The sequence below is a fragment of the Onychomys torridus genome, chromosome 3 (assembly GCF_903995425.1).
Source record: "Onychomys torridus chromosome 3, mOncTor1.1, whole genome shotgun sequence".
In the NCBI taxonomy this organism is placed as follows: domain Eukaryota; kingdom Metazoa; phylum Chordata; class Mammalia; order Rodentia; family Cricetidae; genus Onychomys; species Onychomys torridus.
In genome coordinates this window covers 11,331,969-11,354,659 of record NC_050445.1, presented here as the reverse complement: position 1 = coordinate 11,354,659, position 22,691 = coordinate 11,331,969, and the positions used below count along the sequence as shown (strand labels likewise).

At 42.2% G+C, this 22,691-nt stretch overlaps 1 protein-coding gene across 2 annotated transcripts in view; it reads right to left on the bottom strand.

The window, feature by feature from the left end:
• The window catches only part of Creb5 (cAMP responsive element binding protein 5), a 406,844-nt gene that overhangs the window by 80,917 nt on the left and 303,236 nt on the right, over positions 1-22,691 (bottom strand). For both annotated transcript variants that reach the window (XM_036182853.1, XM_036182854.1), the window contains 2 exons: positions 13,270-13,396; positions 7,516-7,626 (listed from right to left, as the gene is read on the bottom strand). In XM_036182853.1, the coding sequence (XP_036038746.1) occupies positions 7,516-7,626; positions 13,270-13,396 (238 nt within the window). The remainder of the gene's footprint in view (positions 1-7,515; positions 7,627-13,269; positions 13,397-22,691) is intronic.

Below are 22,691 nucleotides of genomic sequence, written 5' to 3'. Positions count from 1 at the left end.
GAACTCCAAGAAAGGACACCATGGGGAGTGCCCTACCCATAGCAGCAGCTGGCTTGCCTTGACAGCTCCAGATCAGCACACAGAGAGGGCGCTCCATTCAACTTGGAATGAGGAATCCTGATCGAGTTTTCCTCCTGTGACAGTTTGTGACCTTAGACAAGTTATTGATTTGAGCCTTGGACCTTTGTTTCTTGAGGGGAAGGCTTTTTGTAAAATATTCCCAAGCCCTGTTCTGCTTTGGAATTGGTTGATAAGCTCTAATTCTTCTTCTCAAAAGAGAAGACTTCAGGGTCTGACCCACAGGGAACAAAATGCTATAGGAACTCACTCTGTCACTGTGGAGTTAGCAATGGCCTCAGAATCTAAGCATTTATGTTTTATTTGACAAGTGACATGATACACCCTTGCACAACACTCTCCATTGTATAATGGGTACATTCAAGTGGCAGATGAGAGGTCCTGCTCCCAGCCAATAGAAAGGAGCTCTCGGCTTAAAGGTAGGTGCTGCTTGGTTCTTTAACAACAGAAGATAAGAAGGTCCAGCCTTGTCTCAGCTGGATGGAGAAGCCTCTTCTCCCAATTTAGAGAGTCCTGGAGAATTGAACTGGTATAAGCTAAGCAATTTCTGGGCCTGGGCTACATCTGGGTTTATACTATCCTGCTTTGTTATCATGAAGGCATGCTTTTTTTTTTTTTTTTTCCAGATAAGTTACCACGGAAAAGCAAGGAATGGTAGGAAAGAGGTAAAATCAAAGAAGATCTGCCCCCTGGCCTGTGACAATATCTAAGCAGGTACTGTGGTGTGCCACTGGAAAGGTCCCTTCAGCTCTTTGTCCATAAACTGAGGACTTTTCAGGGTTGCTGGGAGGCTCCAATGGTATCAAATGCATGCATTGCAGTTTGTAAATGGCTCTACACAGCCAAGGCCAGCACCACGGGCTCAAACCCAGGGTTCCTATGCCAGCACCACATTCTACCAGCTGCTAGAGCTTCCAAAACTTCTCAGATTCGCTCTCACCAGATTGTCAAAGGGTTAAGTGAGAAAACATTACAACATGCTTCCCATTGTTCCCACCACATACAAAATAAGTGCTTAATTAATGCAGACAACTATTATTTTCTATCACAGTGCTCTACAGAGGCAAATTGCCTATAAAACGAGACATGTTGGATAGCTTAGCAAAAAAACATTCTCATGGAATCTTACATAATTCCTATTAGTCTGCTCCTTGGGCAGTGGTTTTCAGAGAAGCAAAGCAGGAGGGTTCTGAGAAAATATATGGTCACTTAGTCTGGTCCATCATCATGTTTTGATTACTAGCTGCAGGGACACATGGCACTAGCATGACTCAAATGTTAATGAGAGCTTCCTTAGAGTCAGTGGCCCTTCCTGGCCTGCCGAAGCTTCTGAGTGGCAGACAGGGAGACATCCAGTGCCTTTTACTCCTGCACTTTGAGGAAATGGAGCTGGGGCTGATTAAAGCCAACAGGCAGACTGAAGAACTGCAATTCTGGGGAGGGCCAGAGAGATGCTACCAGGAGGTTGTCTTTTCATGGGTATCAACTCTCCTGCCAGCTCCACAGGGAGCTGGGTTTGCCTGTGATTTATCTGCTGGATAGTGGGTGGCCAACGGGCACCATGGGGCGACCAGTCATCCCACTTGATAATTAGGGCGGGTAAAGGCAAACACAAACACACCCAGGTTGACATTCAAAACAAAGTGAATGTTTAACCAAGGCTTGCTCACTATACCACCCTGATTCTGTCTGCAGTCGGTGAAGAGAAAGCCATTAGCCAACAGCAGCACCGCTGGTGATTTATCAGTGGTGCCAGGCAACACAAGCAAAATCCAGCTTGAAAAATGAAGGCCCAAGAGTGGAGCCCAACTTTGTGCTCTAGTGATGATTGGACCTCCCTAAGTCTCTTCAAGGCTGTGATCTCCTTGCTCAGGTAAAGAGCCTATCTTACTGCCCCCATCCCTTAAAGGTCTTATCTCTCCAGTCTTTTATTCCCATGTTCATTCACACACCCACATATTTACGTATTTATTCAATTAACTGCCAACACCCCTATAGATGAAATATTGACTATCTTAATGATTTCATCATCTTAATGACTCAAATCAAGCATGACCAGTCAGTCCATTGAAGTGGAAGAAACATCATTAGCTATTGATTGCCTTCGATCCCTAGGAGAGGAATGACATTCCAACTTCTGTTTTCTAAGGAACACATGGGTTGCTTTTCTCTCAAGGAAAAATATGATGGACATTGTTGAGAGCTATCTTCCAAAGAAATAAAATGTAGTCGGCAATTCTTTACCAGCTCAGCTCTTAGCTCCAAATCAATCTAGTTTTATTCTCCCCTTCTAAGCCTCATCCCTCTTCTCTATCAGCTCCATCTCACCCATCTCCTTAGTAGTATTGGTTCCTTACATGGTTGGAACTGCACTTGATATAGCCTAGTTAAATTCAGTTTTCATTAATGGGTCTTATACAGTTCCCGAAGCCTTCGTAGTTCAGGGAATCTCTTTGAAGAGCTTCCAGTCAATCAATCAAGAGAGAGAGATGTGTGTGTAAGTCGTAAAAAAAAAAAAGTGGAGACAAGATGTGTTGGGTAAAGAGGCTGCAGCAGAGCTGGACCAGTGAGAGAGTCCACCAAGCTCTTGATGAGTGGATGGGGACATTCTAACTCTGTCGTGTTCATCTGGAGGTCCAAACCAACTTTGCCCCCACCATCTGCATATAAATGTACATTAAAAGAATGACTTAATCCAAGGTATTGACCTCTGTTAGCGCTGTCATATTTTTTATCCTAAAGCTTGGTGTTGTAATCAAAAGCTTTGGGTTGAGCTGTGGTATTTACATAGCATTCACGAAGCCCAGGGTTTAATTCCCAGCATGGCATAAATCAGATAGTGTGGTGGACATTTGTAATCCTAGTATTCAGTTGGATGGAGACAGGAAGGCCCAAACTTCAAGGTCATCTTCCTGGCTACATAGGCTACCTAGGGAATCTGAGGCCAGCTGGGCTACATGAGACTCTGCGTCAAACAAATCAAAACAAAAATACCATTGAAGCTGGAGACTAGTTTTGTCAAATAATGTCATTCAGCCAGTTTTTAAAGCTCTCTTCATTTGGCTAACAAGTAGGGGCAATATTTCTGTCATGTGCTTTCTGGGGACAGAGTCAGATGCAGCCATACATACCTTTTTCTCCAGAAGCAATATTCTCTGGCCTTAACTAACACTGCTCAAACTGAAGGTAAAACCAGCAGAGCAGCCAGAACCTTCGAGAATAGCTGGTCCAGTGCCATCACTCATTTTAACTAGCTTATACACTGTGGTAGTCACCTAATCAAGAGGGACTAAGACAAATTCCTCAGGCTCTCAATAACTCATTCAGCTTCCAGACTTACTACAGATTCCTTTATAGCAAAATTCCATGCAAAGATAGATAGAATTTATCTAATTCCCACTAAAAGAAATCTAATATCACATACTTGGGAAGTTAAGGAGAAAAAACATCAAAACTTTGAAGCCAGCCAGGGTTACCTAATGAGTTCAAGGTCAGATTAGATAAAATAAGACCTTTCTCAAAACAAAAATAAAAGAAGACCTGGAGATGTAGACTATAGGACCATTCAAAGAGCACACGCCATTCAGTGGCACACGCCTTTAATCTCAGCACATAGGAGGCAGAGGCAGGTGGATCTCTGTGAGTCCGAGGCAGCCTGGTCTACAGAGCCAGTTCTAGGACAGCCAGGACTGTTACACAGAGAAACACTGTCTTGAGAAACCAAAAAACAAAAACAAACAAACAAACAAAAAACCAGAAAGGGGGTGGGGAGAGCAAAGAAGGAAAAAGATGACTTTTCCTAACTCTGAGTACATCACATTCCCGTCCCCTACTCACCTCCACACAGCAGACTGGAATAATGCATGTTCCACGGTGCTTTGCACTTCCCTTCACTTCTGTCTTCCTTTTCCACCCTTTGCCCCTTCCTCTCTCCCCATACTCATACCAATCTCCCCACCACACTTCTCTCTCTTTCTCCTCTGAATGTTAAGGAGAGGATCCACCAAGTATTAGTGACTTTCTTTTCTGTGGACCCCACTTCTAATGAAGACACCAGAACTCAAGAATCTGAGTGAAGATCTTATAATTTAGATGTGGTTAGAAAGATGGAAGGGGTAGCTGGAGATACGGGCTCAAGAGCATTTGCTCCTCTTACAGAAGACCCAGGTTCGATTCTCAGCAACCTACAGGGTGGCTCACAACTGTTTATCTAACTCCAGTTCCAGGGGATTCAGTACCCTCTTCTGATCCCATGGTAGATGCAGACATACATGCAGGCAAAAATACCCATACACGTTAAAAAAAATGCTGGGTAGTGGTGGCACACTCCTTTAATCTCAGCACTCAGGAGGCAGAGGAAGGCAGATATCTGAGTTTAAGACCAGCCTTGTCTACAGAGTGAGCTCCAGGATAGCCAGGACTATACAGAGAAAGCCTGTCTCAAAAAAAATAAAGAGAGAGAGAGAGAGAGAGAGAGAGAGAGAGAGAGAGAGAGAGAAAAGAAGAGAAGAGAAGAGAAAGAAAAGAAAGGGAGAAAGATGGAAGATGGAAGATGGAAGATGGAAGGGTTTCAGTGACTTTAGTCTGTTCCTGAGCCCCAAATGGAAGTCAATATGTATGAATGTACTTATACAGCTGTGACGCCAGCTCACCACCAGCTTAAGAACCTATACAACTGATAGCCACTCAGTACTATGATAAAGATAGGTACAACAAATCAAATATTAGCACACATACTCCTTAGTTAAGATGTCCCAGCTTAGTGCACTTCTGAGTCCAGGAAGAACCCCAGTTTTCTTGCTCAGCAGAGAATGGAGATAGTTAACGTCCAGCAAGGGAAACTGATGAATTCTAATGGGCAATTCCTGGTCAGGGAGCCTCTAGCAAAGTTGTGCATTGAAGTAAACATGGCCTTGAGATTTTGTCTGCTTCCAAATTCAGGGTGGTGGCTTTTGTCAGGAGCCACTGGGAGATCTGAATTGAACCCTCTGACACAGCATCCCCAGGAGAGTCAGGCTGCAGTGGGGAGGTGAGGGCAACACCTCCTTGGTAGCTGGTTGCTAGTGTGCTCTGAGAACACACCCTGCCTAGGACATTCATCACAAAGGCCCATGTGTGACCTTAGGAAAAGTCCTTGAAAACAGTGAAACAAGAGTCTCCATTGAAATCTGGAATCCATTCCAGCCTCACACAGGAAGAAAATTAGGCAAAGAACAACAAAGCCTGTAGCCCAGAGAAACCTGGGGAGGCTCTGGCTGACATTAACATCACGGAAGATTTTTTTTCCCCTTACTGCTCGGTATTTCATAAAATCTTTTCATCTGTGCAGCCCCAAAAGCTGCTAGAAAATACTGTATGGTTAATAGATGGCAATAACCGGGTAAGCAGTCAGCAAAGCAAGTGGACTAAGAACAGAAATGCTGACCAAGGTGATCACGTCCACCTGACACTTCTCCAAGCTGCTATTGAATAGTGAATGCTATTCTTCCAAACATTAGCGGCCAATGCTGCTGTTTTCCCCTTTGGAATAACGTATTGGTCAGAGCAGGAGCCACAGAGGTAACAGCTGGAGCAAAGAGAAAAGCCATGCTTCCCAGGCACCGATTCTGAGATCAAGTTCATGAGTCCAGACATCCCCAGCCTGGAAATGTTTATTCACTTAGAACATGAATCAGCAGAGTGGCGTGCTCACTCTGTGCAGTTAACTCAGCGAGCATTTGTGGGGTAACACCATTCTTTTAAGAACAGACCAGTTCCCTTTTGTTCCCAGATGACATTACTCACAACTGATTTGCCATATCATGTGATTCAGTTCATGCATGTAAATAATTATAAACCTGCACCACCTTTGGAAGCATTTTCCTTCTTTGGCAGCAAGAAGAGAGGTGGGAACATTTTTTTTTTTTTTCAGTCGAACAGTGACATTAAAACCCAGTGAAAAACAATTGTCAGGGATACATGGTTAGAAATCATATTTTACATCTCATCTCTAGTTTGTCTGAAAGAGGGACACTGATCTCATAGCACGTAAGAAGACTGTGGGATCCTTTAGTTGGGGACAGAAGACGCCAGACACAGCCCCAACACATTTACTCAGACACATACAAATAGTTTAATTTTGTTCCTTCTTAAGCACCTTTATAGTTCACTTTTATTTTCCTTTAAAAAGGAGGGGGTGGTAAATGGCATCGCTTTGGTCTCCAAAACAGATGCCAGTTTGAACTTTATTTTGCCAGCAAGTATTTGGTTTGGCTCTGTGGGGCCTGAGTTGAAAAATATTTGCCGATTCCAAAAAGACTTAGCGAGCTTTGCTGTGGACACCATGCCATCTGGCACATCACAGAGCCTGTGGCAGAGCAAAGAGAACTCTCTCGGCCACAGCTTTCATTTCCAGGGTAGCCAGCACTGGGGTTCAGTTGGTTCTCAGGGTCAAGAAATTACAGGTCAAATGGGTTAGGTTCTCCAAGCAGACTGTGGGAGGGATTAGGACAGATTCCTTCCCCAGGCAGCTTGATGGGTAACTTTCAGACTCGTCCAGAGCGTTCTGACACTGTTAGCCACACACAATCAGTGCTGCCAACCAGCATACCAGATACACATCCACTTTTAGAAAGTACTACCCTTATCTGATACAAAAAAGAAGAAAGAGAAAAGAAATTCTGTGATGCATTTGAGCCATCTGATGTGAACTGTGGCGTTGAAATTTAACTATACTAAAAACGAAAGGCTACTTCCTGTAACTCTGCTAAATAGTACCAGAAAATCTACTCAATCTTGCTAAGAGAGACAAGAACCTCCTTTATTAAGACCTAGTAGAATATAGACACGTAGATCCATCTTGGAGCATTGGAAGACTGGCCACACTGCCCCCAAACATCATAGGTTAAAGGTCATTGAAGGTTGTCAAGTGTGGTCATGCCTGTCAGTACAGATGGCCAGAAAACAAGACTCCCATCCTTTCAAACCAGTGTCAATCTAAGAGCTATGAACAACAACAACAACAACAACACAGTGTTCCTGTGACTGTGGACACATAGGAATTAAAATCTGGTTTAATGACATTGGGTAGGAAGAGTGACATCAAAGATGTAACTAGGTTACAGAGTTCTGTAATATTTTGTTATTTCACACAATGAGCAAATAAACACATAGTTGGACGTTTTCTACCCTAACTTCTATATACCTCCCCAACTTCTCAACACCCTTTCCTTAATACCACATGCCAATCCCATGTTTGGGACATGATTATCTGATACAGGAAATCTTTAACAAATACCTGGAAGAAAAAGTCAATCTCTAAATCACCTTTCCAGAGAAATACCTATTCACCAGAACAAAGAACGGAGCGCTCTCTTAACTGAGGTTTGGAATCAGACCAGAACTCGATCTTACAATCACGTGTGTTGTAACAAAAGGATGACTGGAGCTCTTATTTACCATTTTGGCTTCTGAGTGCATGGGCTGGACTTGGGGAGAAGCACAGGGGTTGCTGAGGTTTGGGCCTTGCATGCCCATGATGCTGGAGTTCACTGACATTTGTCTCTCCATCTATGAGGAAGGAAAGAAACACAATTAGAAGGCTGAAGAGGGCAGCGGAGGCTACAGATGGAGCTGCACTTTGCTTGGGTCGGGGTTGGGGGAGGGCATGAAGCATTTCATTGAAGAGCCCAGAAACCATGGGCTTGGTGCAGGAAGTAGTGGACTCTTGAGTCTTGAACCTGAGCACAACAAAGAATCATCCAGTTCTGTGTGCTCCATTGAAGATTCCCCATGCCAAAAGGAACTTCCTGGTCTGGCAGACATTGCCAAAGAAAACTACCCAATGTTTCTACTTTGCTACACACTTCAACCATCTCTAATCATATTTATTTTTGTTGCTATAAAGAATAACATATGCATTAAAATGTTAAAAGATTATATAATATGCCAGATGGTTACCTTAGGATGCCTTTGGCATTATTTTACTTGAAATTTTACATAGTAAACATGAATCATTTGACAAGAGGAAAAATAAAATTAATTTTATAGCAACTCTGTCTCTCTGCTGTTATAGCACATTAACACAATAACACAGCCCATGGTGGGGGGCGGGGGGGGGGGAGAGTCTGTTATCTCTGCACTTGGTGGGGTGGGAAGATCGTGACTTGGAGGGCACTATAAGCTCCTGGAATTCTAGGCCAGCCTGAGCTACACAGGAATACTCCATCTCAAAAACAAAACAAAGTAAAAGGAACCTTTTAACCTCTCACCCCTACCCCTGCCCCACCCCCACTAGCTGCCCCTAGGGTATCTCCTACTCTTAACCTGACCAAGATTCCACACAGCTGCAGTGTGAGACCCCACAGCAAGCTTAGCCTTTCCATAAGGAAGAAAGAAGCTGGGGGATGGGAATTAAGCATCATAGATGAACAGCTTTGCTTATGTGCCATTGCACTAGCTTACCAGTGCCTAGAGTTAACAGCACTGAACAGATACCTGAACAGTGCCCTGGCATCTTCAGGGCATCCTACAGGTAATTATAGGTTGAAGGCACTTTACTTGACTACTCTGGAATAGATGTCTTTCTCAATTTTAAATGTTTTAGGATTTTGGAACATTTACATGTGCATAATGAGATATTCAGGGAGATGCAATACATGTCTAAACATGAACCACATTAATATTTCATGTACCTCTCATATATACAACCTACAGTTAATATACTAAATCATAGTGTTCCTTGTTCCCAAAAGGTTTCAGATTTTGAATTTACAGATTGATCAACTTGCATAGCATAATTTCTGTGTCAGTACAGAAAGGATGCAGGTGATCAGTAATACTTTCTGTTAAGAAGAAAATTAGTACTTTTCAGAGAAGAATGAAATCAAATACACTTATATCATGCAGAAAATAACCAGACTGTCTGTTGGGGATAAATTGATACGTCAATGTATTTCTCCCAAAGAGTAGAAATGTGGTTATAAATTTGGGGGTTCCCCATACTCTAACCTCACCTATGTGATTTTGAAAAGTAGAGAATTTCTTATCAATGAAGGTTCAAAGTGTAGCATGAGAACTTGTCTACAGAGTAAGCTTGAGAGCAATCTTGAGTGAAACGGTCACCGAAAGGTCACTTAGGTGGCTGAGGTTCAGTGGCTGTGATTTCTTTGGCATTGACCCTGGCAGAGGCATCTGGTTAGTGAACTGTCTTGAGCAATACAGTGGTGCCAGCTAAAAGCTTTCTTCTAAGGTGGGTACTAGCCTTTCCTTGGCCTAGAGCAGCTGACCTGTTATCCAGTAGGGGTGTGGGAAAGGTGTCAACAGATGCTAATGAAGGCCACTTCCTGAGGCCTTGACAATTCAGTGAAATGAAACGTCCGCTCCGTGTGTGCACTAACTCTCCAGGGAGCATAGGTACTCTATTTTTAAATCATTTGAGTTGTGATTAAATATACTTAACATAAAATTTACCATTTAACCCGTTTTAAGTGCCCTTAAGTTGAGTATCATTAAGAACATTCTCACAGGCTGTAATTAAATTGTGAAGAATTCAAGAAATGCACCTTACTTAGAACTTTCACCCCAGAGGCCAAGCAATAAGAGGAATGCAGCAGCATTAGGCCCTTTATTCCGGGGAGGACTCTTTTAGAGAGGGAAATTAAAGCCCAGGTGAGCTTCATCTTCCAATTGAGAAGGATGAAATATTCCAGCTACACAAGGGTGAGAACAGCCTGCTTGGGGCTTCTTGGCAAGGAGTCAGCAATCCTGCTCATTTTTTTTTTTTTAAAGTAGTTGTCTATGATTGTAAAATACCAGTTCTGAACAGGCTGCTTTCTGCATCTGTCAAAAGGAAAACCTGGGTTTTTCATCTTGCTGATGACTGTCAGGTAGAGAGTGAGCAAGTACCACCTCCAAACAAGCATCCTGGGCTTTGCTGTGCCTGTGTCCTGCCTACCCTAGGCCTGGCTTTAAAGAGCAGACTGGAACATGGCTTTGCTGAATGCCCAGCAGCATTTCACCACTGTGACTAATGGACCCAGGCAAGGGTTCGGCTGCAGTTCCATGGTAGAGAACTCACTAAACATGTAGAGGCCCTGGGTCCCATCTCCAATTGCACAAAAACACTTGTGTGAAATATCCCCTTCTCTTCCCATACTAGAAAGCAAGGGCTGGGGTGGTCACAGGTTAGGAAACTTCTATAATGATCAATGGGTACGCTTTTCCCCAAATTATGGAGGCATTTGACTTTCAAGACGATAGGAAATCACTACTTGGGAAGTCCCTGAAGGCAGCATCTGCCTTGTACTCCCTGTATCCTTAGCATCTAGCATTTTCTGGCACACAGAAAGTGTTCAACAAGGTGTATAGCATGAATGAATGAATGAATGAATGAATGAATGAATGAATAGATATATCATGTGCTTTGCATCTAGGTTTTGTGAAGAGTGTGACCTGGAAGTATGCATCATGAAGCAATTAAGAATCTCACCTTCACCTAAAGACAGTCTATATTTTGATGCCCAGGTTGGAGACTCTAAGGGAAGGAGCAGCCTTTGAATGACAGTCCAGAAGACAGTCACAGCATAGGAGCTGGTAACAGGACTAAATAAGAAGAACCTGCATTTCAAGGGTCTGGGGGTCCTATGGACCTTTCTTTGAGATTTTACCTCAGTTTTTATGAATAACTTCAGCATCTCTGAAGCCCAGCATGGTTGCTATTTTGAGTCAAATACTTCTGTGTTGTGGGAGGATTCTGCATATTTTGAGACATTTAACAGCAACCTTAGCTCCTAGCCATTACACACCACACTTCCTACCCCATTTCTGTTGTAATAGCCAACCATGTCTCCAAATATTGCCTGCTATCTCCTGAGGGGCAAAATCCTCCTCCCACACCCACTGTGAATCACTGCTCTGGGCAACACCTGCCGCCACCACACACAGCTCTATCCTGCCATGGACTATGCTTGGAGAACTTCCGCAGGGGCCATGTTTCTGACTTTTTGTCTATATTGGTTCTTGACCATCCATCTGAAACTTTTGCTTCTTTCTATCCTAAAGCATCAACAGTGAGTCAAGCTGTGTGATAGGATAAAGTGGAACGTGGTACCAGATTTTCAGGGTTTAAGCTACCACCTCATCCCTGGAAATGACAACTTAACTATATAGACACAAAAGATCTCTGTAGTAGCATTTTTCTAGTGATTGTGTAGAATTCTGCAAAGAAAATTACTTTGGGTGAGTGGGACACAGAAGCTGAGTGAGGATAGCCTGTGGTTGAAATAGCCATGAAATTAGTTGAACTGAAGGAAACCAGGGATTTATGTGTTAATAGTGCTGTTCTCCTCTGTCAACCAGACTAGAGAGAACAACCAGATCCCCCATCTATCCTCTAGCTAGAGATTATAAAGGGCTTCCAGCCTGGACCACTGAGCATTTGTAGTGGGCAAGTCTATTTGTCTGAACTGAGTCCAGAAATGGTCTTTTCTATTCCTCAGCCTACCCCACTGATAACTGAGCCAACTGCTCAATAGAGGCTAATCTGGGCTACTTGGTAGAGAGTGAGATGTGAGTTCCACTCACAACCTCCACTCATCCATGGTGTTACATTAGACATTGAGCCTTCAACTGCTGGCCCTCTAGCTTCTCCTCCATAAGTGAACTTTTCAGAAATTCCAAAGACTGAATCCCCTTGGGATTACCATGAGCACAAAGTGATGCCACATTCAGGTTGTAAACACCGTAAGATGCTAAAATCTTCATGCTCATTGTGTTGTGGGAGGGTTGCTGACTGGGTTGTCATACTGCTTCTAGGGCTTTCGAGAGAGTTCCTGTGGTCCTGTTCATTAACTCATATGCCAGGAACAATGAGAAAAATGGAAGGGAGACAGTCCTAGAAGACAGCAAGACTTCCTCTGCTCCACTACATCTCCCCATATTGTCAGAAGGGAAGCAGTACATATAGCATGCTAATTAAGAGTGGGAACTTTTAAGGTCAGGCATAAAGTGCATGCTTTGCAACACAGCACCAAGAGTCCGAGATGAGAGTTCAAGGTCAGCCTGAGCTGCACAGTGAGACACCATTTCCAAAGAAAAGTCAACAAGTCAAAAGACTTAGATCTTGACTCTATAACCTACCAGCTATATCCCCTTAGCCAGGAGACAGAACCCTGTGAGCCCTCACTTTCTTATCTGTAACACCAGTATGCAAGTATGTACCTCAGTGATTTTCTGTGAAGGAAAAGAGATTGTACCCATCATTTAGTAGTTGAAAGAGCAGACTTTGGAGCCAGGATTCCTGAATTCAGAATTCAGCTGCTCTGCTTCTCAGATGAACAAGTCACCAGTAAAACTTCCGTCTTTCAAAAGATGAAGACCACTATAGACCTCCTTGCAGGACCATTTCATGAGCTGACAAAGTGTTTGCAAAATGGCCAGCATACAGTAAATGTAAACACTCAGAAAATACTCCCTTTTATAGAACATGATGTGCATGAATACAGATTGCCAGCTATTACATGGGATCATTTAATTAACGCCCTGGGTTCTATCTGGAACCGTCACTATCCATTTGATGACCCTGTATATGATTCAAGATAGGGACTCAGAACTGTGGTCATCCCTTGGTATCCTCAGGGAATTAGCGTTAGAACACCAGCCTCTGCTTTGATGCTCAGATCTGTGACTATTCAAGTCCTTGGTACAAGATGGCATAATATTTGCATATAATCTGCATATCCCTACCATTTATTCTATATCATCTTATCCTACCTAATACAAGAGCAATGCTCTATAAAAAAGCTGTTAAACTTCATTTGAGGAATAATAACAAGGAGAAAGGTTGGTACATGTTCCGACAATATACATTTTTCAAACAATATTTTCAATCCAAGGTTGGCTAAACTGTGGGTGTGGAATCACAGACAGAGGGCTGACTATGGCTATGAAGTACTATCTTCTCAAACAAATTCCATTCATTGGCTGTGGCAGGCTCACTTGTCACCAACAGTGGGATAGACCCTGCCTCACAGAAAAACCCCAAAGGACAGGAAAGGCCTATGGATGGGCACCTGACTACAATATGCAACCTCAAATGCACTCAGAGGCCGCTGCCTTCTTCTCAGACAGCTCAGATCTCAGCTTCTACTTTTCTCTCTAGAGCCTCAGTACTAATGGGGAGTCATTAGAAGCACCCCCCTCAAAAATGCTTACGGGCATCAAGACGGCAGAAGATCCTGGCATGGTGGGGTTGGGCAGGGTCCCAGGCATGGAGGCCGGCATGGGCTGCCTCTGTCTGTTGTGGAGATGGAGCAGAGATGATAGAGAGCCTGGGACAGGCCTGGGGACAAAGAGAAAAAAAAAACAAAAAACAAAAACAACACATTATTTCTGATGACCTGGGTCTGTTACCCAGCATCCAAAACCAATGGGCACACCAACATCACAGGCAAACAGATCAGATCCTCTGATGGGAGAGCCACATAATTGAGGATATTAGGGAAATAATAACAAATAAAATACATGCCTGGTTTCCTTTGCTGCTTCCTAGTTAATACATCAAATTCCACTTCATTTCCTGACCCGTTATCTAACTGATGTTCAGTGGAAACATGCTGGTGTGTCTCTAATAGCCTTTGCTTCTAAGGAGGAAAATCTGTAGCCAAATGCCCAGTGTATTCCAATCTCAGCCCCTGGACTGTCTAAGTGTTGAGGATCTGGGTACACTGGTATTTTAACCCACGTCTTTGCCCTGAAGCCTGCCTGGCTTTGCTCGAGGTCCATGTTCATTCCACAATAACAGAGCAAGCTCCATTCATGTATTCCTGGCAAAAATATATTTTGACTTTTTTGTAGTTCCACTATGAGTGGAAAAAAACAAAGTCAGAGCACAAACAAATGCAGCTGGACCACGGGGCTTGGCACTGAACTCAGTCTTTCTTAGGGAAGTCCAGAGTTCAGCCCTCTATTACCAATCTCTCATTTCATAATAACGTGAGGTGTTAGGCTGTTTGACAGAAACTGATTTGGGCCTGATCTGCAGGATTTGAGTAAGCATTTCCCAGGGGAACACATAGTTTGAAAATTTACTTCAACTTGCCAAAAAAAAAAAAAAAAAATTAAGGACCTGAAATTGATTTAATGAGCCAAGGAATGTGGAGCTAAGGGAAAAGGAGAGTAGGGGAATTATTTGTGTTTATTAAAAATAGCAAACAAGTGACCTTGTGGCTGAATTCTCAATCTCCTCAGACTTCAGCTTTCTGGAGCAAGATAAATGTCAAGCCGTGAAATGAAGTAAAGGATGAACAGAAAAGGCCCCGAGTCTTCTATATTCAACCCTCTAACCCTGGATGTCCCACTTCCAGAATCAGGGAATTTTCTAAAGGTAATAAAACATGTGACTCCTCCTGCCCAAAACTGGATAAGGCTACAGTTTGAGGGATTCTGTACAGGCCATGGCCTTCCTTCAACATGGAGAACCCTGGCCTGTCCATAGCCCCAAGACAGCACAAGGCTCTGGCTAGATTTTTACCAGAGCATCACAGCCTAGTTAGAGCCTCAGCCTAGCACCACAGCCCAGTCAGAGACACCGATGAACCTGTCCAAAGCCCCCAGCAGAGCACATGGCACTGTCTAGAGCCCTGGAGGAGCATCATGGTACCATTAGAGCTCCAACAGAGTACTCCAGCCCAGGCCAGAATCCCATCCCAGCACCAAAGCGCTGTGTAGAGCTGTGTCATAGTCACAGCTGAGCACTGGAAGGAGCTACTCTTCCATGAAGTTCTAGTGACTCAAAGAGAATTGGGGGCTGAGATGGGACAAGAATGCCAGCATGCTCTTCTATCACATAGCTATTAAAATTCCACAGAAGATTAAGTTTTCCACTGTTTTTGCCCAAGCACTCTCTTTTTGTAGCTATGTATCACAGTTACAGGCATCCTAAAAAATTAGTCATCAATTACTCAATATTGATACACACAGGAAGTGCATGTATGAAAACAAAAGAATAAAAGCATGGTGCAGAGGTTATGTGGATGTACAGGACTGCACTAATAGAGTATGTGTGAGGAGAAACCAAGTAGGTTAGCATAAGAAGCTTACAACAATGGAGCCGGTAATTTCGAATAAATCACTAAGACTATTTCTTGATATGTGCCCTATGGACCTCTGCAGAGTCAACTCAACCACTGGGATGAGACTAGGTGTGAAGGTCCTTGGGCTTCCACAGTTCCATCAGGCTTCGGGGTCTAGGTGCCCAGAAACATTATAGGACAGTAGTTCCCAACTAGTGGGTGGCCATCTTTTTGGGGGTCAAATGACCCTTTCACAGGGTCACCTAAGACCATCCTGTATGTCAAATACTTACATTATAATTCATAACAGTAGCATAATTACAGTTATGAAGCAGCAATGAAATAATATTATGGGTGAGAGACACCACAACCACAGTGTGAGGAACTGTCTTAAAGGGTCTCAGTGTTAAGAAGGTTGAGAAGCACTGTAGTATGAGGTTATGACTTTACTCTGAGTCTCTTTAGAGGGGGTTAGCACAACCTAAGAGGTATAGAGTGGAACTTGGTCAACAAATAACACTTGTTTAGAGCCCCCATTTTGATGTTTGTTTGGGAATTTAGCTGAAAAGAGTTGCATGTTGAGCAGTTATTAGATGCTGGAGAGGTGGCTCAGTGGTGAAGATTACTCACTGCTTTTGCAGAGGACCCTGGTTTAATTCCCACCCCATCATGGAGGCTCCCAAGCATCTGAATTCCAGTCCTAGGGGATCTGATACCCTGTATTGGCTTCCTTGGGCAGCAGGCACACATGTGGTACCCATACACACATGCAGAAAAACACTCTTACACCTAAAATTAAAATAAATAATTCTTAAAAAAAATTATTAGTAGTTCCCTCAGGTCCAAAGTTCATTATCTGAATTACAGTTTCATTAGAGGCAACATTCCCCAAGAGCAGCTGTCTACAAAGCTAGTCAGCCACCCGAATAGAAGTCTATGCAAACATGTCTATACATGTGTGGACATCATCTTTCACCAAGTGTTGGTCACTAGGGGGAAGCTTCAAGTGCAGTTCAGAGAAAATAAAAACTTTTAAGAGAAAGACAATTGAAATTCTCTCTACATGTTACATTGGTCTGCAAGATCGTGCTCAAGACCAAAAGGCAGCATCTATATTGCCATCATTTACCTTCTGTTTCTAACCTGATATGTTAAAAAAAATGGACTTGGTCACCAGATGGTATTAGTGTACCTTTTTTAAAAGAAGGAACTCAATTAAACAATCCAATGGCTATGAATGGAAATTGCAAAGTAATTCAATTTAAAATGAGTTTTCACTCTTTTCCAAAGGCTGGAAACTCCCAAGTGTATTGAATCACTAGGGAATGGAATACTTCATTTAATCCAATAATTAGGTTAGTTATTTCCACACCCTGCATAGATCTACTAGATTTTAAAATATCAAGTATTTCCTCTTTACTTAAGGAAGCCTTTCAGGGGACCTAGCTCCCCTGAGATTAGAAGAGTTTTCAAGTGATGTCAATTAGCCCAATTAGCAATGTACACGTGGTAGGAAATAAGACTACTCAAGATCCCTGCATGCTTGAATCCTGAATAATTTTCACGTTGTTGTTTTATGTAGATTCCATGAATTAGCTCGATAGACCATTCTACCAACCCACTGGTGTGACCTGGGTTCCTTGCTTAACTACAGACAGTGAAATAAGTAAGATCTGTATGTAGCCATCACAACTTGCAGAAACAAACAGAGCTGGGAGTGTGGCTTAGGAACACAGTGTACTTAGCAAGTGTGAGAGCCTGAGTTAGGCCCTGAACAACAAACCAACCAGCAAACACTTAATAAGCATATGAAGAATTGTCCCCATCAGTAGGTCCAAAGAAAACATCAACTTATCTGGGATATCCACAGCACTATAGCCAGAAGAGTTGCATGGGTTATCTCATTCCCTTTGTATGTATTATTAATTCATTTTTTTCATATTTAATCTATAGTATTCTTGAATACAACTTCTATTTTACTCGGTGTTTTCAAGTAATGTTCAAAATGTTTTCATAGTCCAGTTTCATGGGACTTGAAGCAATGCAGTGTGGTAGGTACAGTCATGTTCTTCCTGCTTGTAATCAGGAGTACACTAAATTTAGATACATTTCTCATTTGCCCACAGTCATACACGTCATGGAAGGGAGCAGAGCTTCCCTCATCTCACACCTCCATGGCTCCTGTAACTAAGTTATTATTGATTTTTGTGATAAAATAAATTCATGGCCCATTTCTTTTGATATTCACACTACTTCCTGAACTTACCACTAAATAGTAAAATTCCAAAACATTGCTAATACGAGAGATCATTCATCCATGTGAAATTCTATTTTCTCCTTTTTTAAAAAAAATGGTAAATAATTGAAAAACTTTCCCAACAACACATCGATTAGATTCTGGAAATCAGATGGCAAAAAGCAGTGAAGTTGTGGAAACAGAGGCCCAACAGTCTTTCCTCTAGTGCAGGCTTGTTGCCATGAGCGAGTAATTCCAGACTTCGAGCAAGCTGAGCCTCCTTTTTAATAACCATATGCCTCTAGGTAAAGTATTTCTACTAAAAATTATTGAGGCATGGAACAAGGTAAATGTGTGAGCTCATGTTGGATTGTTCAATTACTGAACTGAGGCCGCATTAAGAGTTTTCCAACTTGACAGATTACTCCTCTTTATGCACTTGTATAAACACACTGCTTACAGCTGAAATCTATGTAGGCTTTTCTCCCAATTAAAATGTCAAGTCTGACAGACTGTGTTTTCACTGTCCTTAGCAGAATGATAGGTACCACAGCAAGAGGTTTCATGTCTTCATTTTCCCCCCAAAGGATGTTTTCCAGTCTGGGGGTGTCTGAACAGCCCAGGCTGTGGTTGCTGGTCTCCCTTGCTCTAAGTCTATCTCACTCATCTAAGTCGTTGTGGGCCAGGGCTTCTGTCTGGGAGGTCTAAAGAAGGTCTCTGGACTGATCTGCTTGCCCAGGCCTTCTAGCAATCCATGGTAACCTGCGATTGCTTACAGACTACTGGGACAGATAGATCTGCTATGGGATCAAAGGAAAGAGGGCAACCCCCCCCCCCCAATACACACACACACACACACACACACACACACACACACACACACACGGGGGTGGGGTGGAGAGGCTCAGGAGCTAGGTTGGCCTGGCCAGATAGGAAATTGGTCTCTGACATGCATTAGTTGTGTGATCTAGAGAAAATTAATTTATCTGTCACTCAGTGGTAAAATGGTGTTCTAGTTTATTTTTCTGTTGCTGTGATGAAACACCATGATCAAAACTTGGGAAAGAAAGGGTTAATTTTTACTTATAACTCCCAGGTCACAATCCATTATGGAGGGAAGTCAGGGCAAGAGCTCAAGCAGAAACAGAGACAGGAGCCACAGAGAAAAGCTGTTTATTGCTCACTAGTTCCTTTACATCTAGCTTTTTTTTTTTTTCAGCCCAGGACCCCTGTCTAAGGTTGGTACTGCTCATAGGGAGTTGAGTCCTCTCACGTCAATTAGAAATCAAGAAAATGCCTCACAGACATGCCCATTTGTCAACCTGATCATGGTAATCCCAAGTTGAAACTCTCTCAAATAACTCTGGACTGTGTCCAGTTGACAATAACTAGAACAGATATTGGTACCAGGAGTAGGGTGTTGATCTGGTAGGCCTGATCTTGATGTTTGGGGGCAGGATATGAAAGAACTTAGAACTTAGAGCTGGAAAAGTCACTGAATACTCAGAATTAAAAAGGCTGTTCTTTAAAACTTAGAAAGCACTAATGTTGAGAGAAATGCAGACAATAGAGACCCAGTTTTTGAAGTTTCAGATGGAAAAAATAGCTCTACTGGGGCTGTTCATGTAGTATTGAATTAAGAATTTGCTGGTCAAACAAAGCTGAACAATTTGCTCTGATTAACAGGAGACCAGTACCACTGAAGTGAAATCTCTCCTTTATAGGGGCAATGGATGCTAATTAGCTGGGGCTGGAAAATCAGCTGTGACTAAGAGACCAGCATCTCTGAAGTGAAATCTTCTGGGAAGTATTTCCTCAGGGTCAGCAACAGGGTAAATTAACTCAGCAGTGAAAGGGAAGGCCAAGCCAACAAAAGGCAAATATTTTCCTTATGCCCTGCCTTTTAAAATGTGTGCTGTGACTAGAAGGTTCAATCCACATTTGGGGTGGGTCTTCTCCCATAAATTTAGCAACCAGGACAATTCCTTAGCTGAGGATCCCTACTCAGATAATAATAATAGTGTACAGCAAGTTGACATTAAAATCAACCATCACAAGTGGGCTGATAGCAATATTTGCTCAGAGTATTAAATGACTTGTTATGTAATAATATATCAAATATATTAAATAATAAAAACAGCTGTTATTATTTCTCTTACTATTCTGACACACTGATCAAACAACAGATTAAACATCACTGTCTTAGTTAGGTTTCTGTTGCTGTGTTAAAACACCGTGACCAAAGCAACTTGGTAAGGAGAGGGTTGGTTTTGCTAACAGGTTAGAGCTGATAAACCATGAGCAGTCAGGGCAGGGACTCAAGGCAGGAAACTGGAGGCAGGAACTGCAGTGGAGCCACAGAGGAATGACGCCTCCTGGCTTGAGCCCCATGGCTTTCTCAGCTTTCTTAGGGAGCCCAGGTGCACCTGCCCAGTGGGGTGCCAGGGACACCAGGGAGCTGGGCTTTGCCACATTCATCAGGGTTCCTCACAAGCCAATCTTATGGAGGCATTTTCTCAGTTGAGGTTCCCCTTTTTTCCAAATGACTCTCCTGTGTCAATTTAATCAAAACTAAGCAGGACAATTGCATTTCCAACAAGAAATTGTGATCTAAAGTTGAGATCTTAAAGACTACCAATCTAGCTTTAATTAAGCAATAGCAATATATAATGTTCAACATTCCATGTACATCTATTTATTTAACAATCCACCACCTTTAGGTTTCCAAGCCCTTCTACAGAAGAAAATGGACCCTTCACACTCATAACTTGAGAGAACTGCAGAATGACATCACATTATTTCTCAGAAAAGGCTCTTACAAATATTTCCTCAAATGGAACTAAACTAGTTCCCCTGAGATCATTCCTTAGTGTCTTGTTTTTTTCCTGACAAAAGCCAACAGAAGCAATAATTGGGAAAACAAGGAGGTTGTCTAACCCATATTTTTAAAGAAATCATATAACTATTGTTTCAATTAAAAAATATGAGATGAATTACCTTGTTGCCTGTAACTTGTTTGAGTGAGCTCACACTTTACAATGTCTCTTCATTAAGATCCTAAAGATAGATGCAAAATACAACCATATTTCCCGTTTTTAAAAAATGAGACCAAGAAGTAGAAGTGTTTAGCCCTAGGGAAGGCAGCTTCAATGAAAGCAAGCAGCCTCTTTTTCCAAGTTGGATTAGTTTCAAGGTCCTCTGCTGATAAGGAACTGCCCCTACCCACAATGTCTCTCGCGTACTTTTCTTTTGGTTATATAGACATTCAGGCATTCAGCTAGAGACTACTGCCTTTGGATCTATACCCTATTTTCTGCCTCATCCGAAAGCTCCATCTTTTCATTTAAAAAGAAAAAAAGGTCAAATAGCAATGTCACTAGCACTATTATCTAGTTTGTCAGGGGTTCCTTGTAAGTCCAACTCCCTGTAACAGAACACAACAAACTTCTAAGGCTTCTGACTACCCCCACCCCATACCTTTGCTCTCTGTTCCCTCTGGTCCCTAGCCTCTGCTGACCTGAGTTGTTCTCATCACCTTTTCTGGGCAATCTCACTAGGTTGCTATTGTTTAATCATGCTCTCAATACACCCTATATTCTTCATGATAGTATTTATTGATACTTAACCAATAAACCCATCCATCAATCACTCATCAAAGATCAATCAAGCAATGACTATGTTTCATGATGTTGTACATTCTCATTCGATTGGGGGGGGGGGGTGGTTTGTTTTTTGTTTTTGTTTTTGTTTTTGTTTTTTTTAGGTCATTGATATAAAAATCCTTTACAAGTTTCCCTTTGGCAAGCATATAATAACAAGAAATGAAGCATGTTCTGTTGTGTCTTAAGGTTTTCCATCTTAGCTTTCCCATCCCAATTCATCAATGATTGAGTGATTTTAAAAAGGTCTCTCCAAAGCTGGGGTTGTAGCTCAGGTTTATAAAGCTTTCCTAGCAAAGTGAACCCTCACTGGGTTCTACTGTGTGGTAGGGACAAGATGAATCTCTCCTTGCCATTACACATAAATATAAATAACAGTAAGCTTCATCAATCAGAGATTTTCTTTATTTTATCTACCATGGAAGGTGCTTCTAGAGCTCAAGGGGGTGTAGGACACCTAGTAGGTCTTTCACAAATACTTCTGGAATCAGTGAAAGCATAGATACATAGGATTGCTTCTATTGGCAACAGATATTGCAAACCAGTTTTCAAACAACTACCTTTGCTAATTTATGAGAAGAACTTAACTGAATCTAAGTCATAAGTCAAGCTCCAGTTTCCATCAACAGACTCACACAGTCCATCCCTGTTTCTTTGTTTTGGTCCTGGGGATGGGACACAGACTCTTGCATAGGCTGGGCCATTTCTGGTCTTGAAAAACATGAGGTTATATGCATCGTTTACTCATGCCCCTTAAATTGAACCAGAGCTTTCAGATGAGTACTAGATCCATTTGGTTTTGTAGCAACTAAACCAATTCCTATTTCAAGTGATACTTGAGGCACTTCATAACAAAAGGCCAAGAATGGTTCCACACTCATGTCTCCAATCTATACAATGCCTCCAAGTTGGATGCATGCCTGACTGTAGTGTTCTCCTGCATAACAACTCGAGCTCTGCTCTCTGAGGTACCAGTTACCCCAGAGCTGGTCAACATACATCATCACTGCCAGGAGTTTCTGAAACTCAGTTCACCACACAGGCTAAATCTGGGCCTCTGTGTCTATCAGCCAGATACTACTGATGCCTTTATTTTATAGACATAGTATCTGATGTCTTGGAAACCATAATTTCTTTCTCTTTAAGTGAAGGCCTGGCTGCAAGAAAGCCAGTGGCAGTAAAATAATATAATAATAATAATATAATAATAATAATAATAACAATAACAATAACAATAATAATAATACAACCCTTGATCTGCATCCTGCTGGGGCCTTCAAGGGTTTTATAGCAGATGCCCAGCATCCACTTGCAAAGGAGGGTTTATTAGACCTTTCATGCACTTTAAGCACATGGAGGAGTAATAGGAGGAGAAACCCAAGTTTATGGTCATTCTGTTAAGACTATTAAATCAGCTTTCTCCCCCCTGGCTTCTTTAATGACTGATTTCTGCACCATTAATCTGAATTAGTCCTGCCATCGGGCTGATTCATTTGTGTTAACCCAAAACATGGCTAGATTCGTTTCTGATGTACTACTAGTCTCAGGGAAAAAAAAACCCACTTCAAAATGTGATATTCTTTTATCCTTGTATAGAGCTAACATATCTTTGTAAGTTTTTTTTTTTTTTTTTTTTAATGAAAGATCCCAAATACCTGAGCAGTTTGG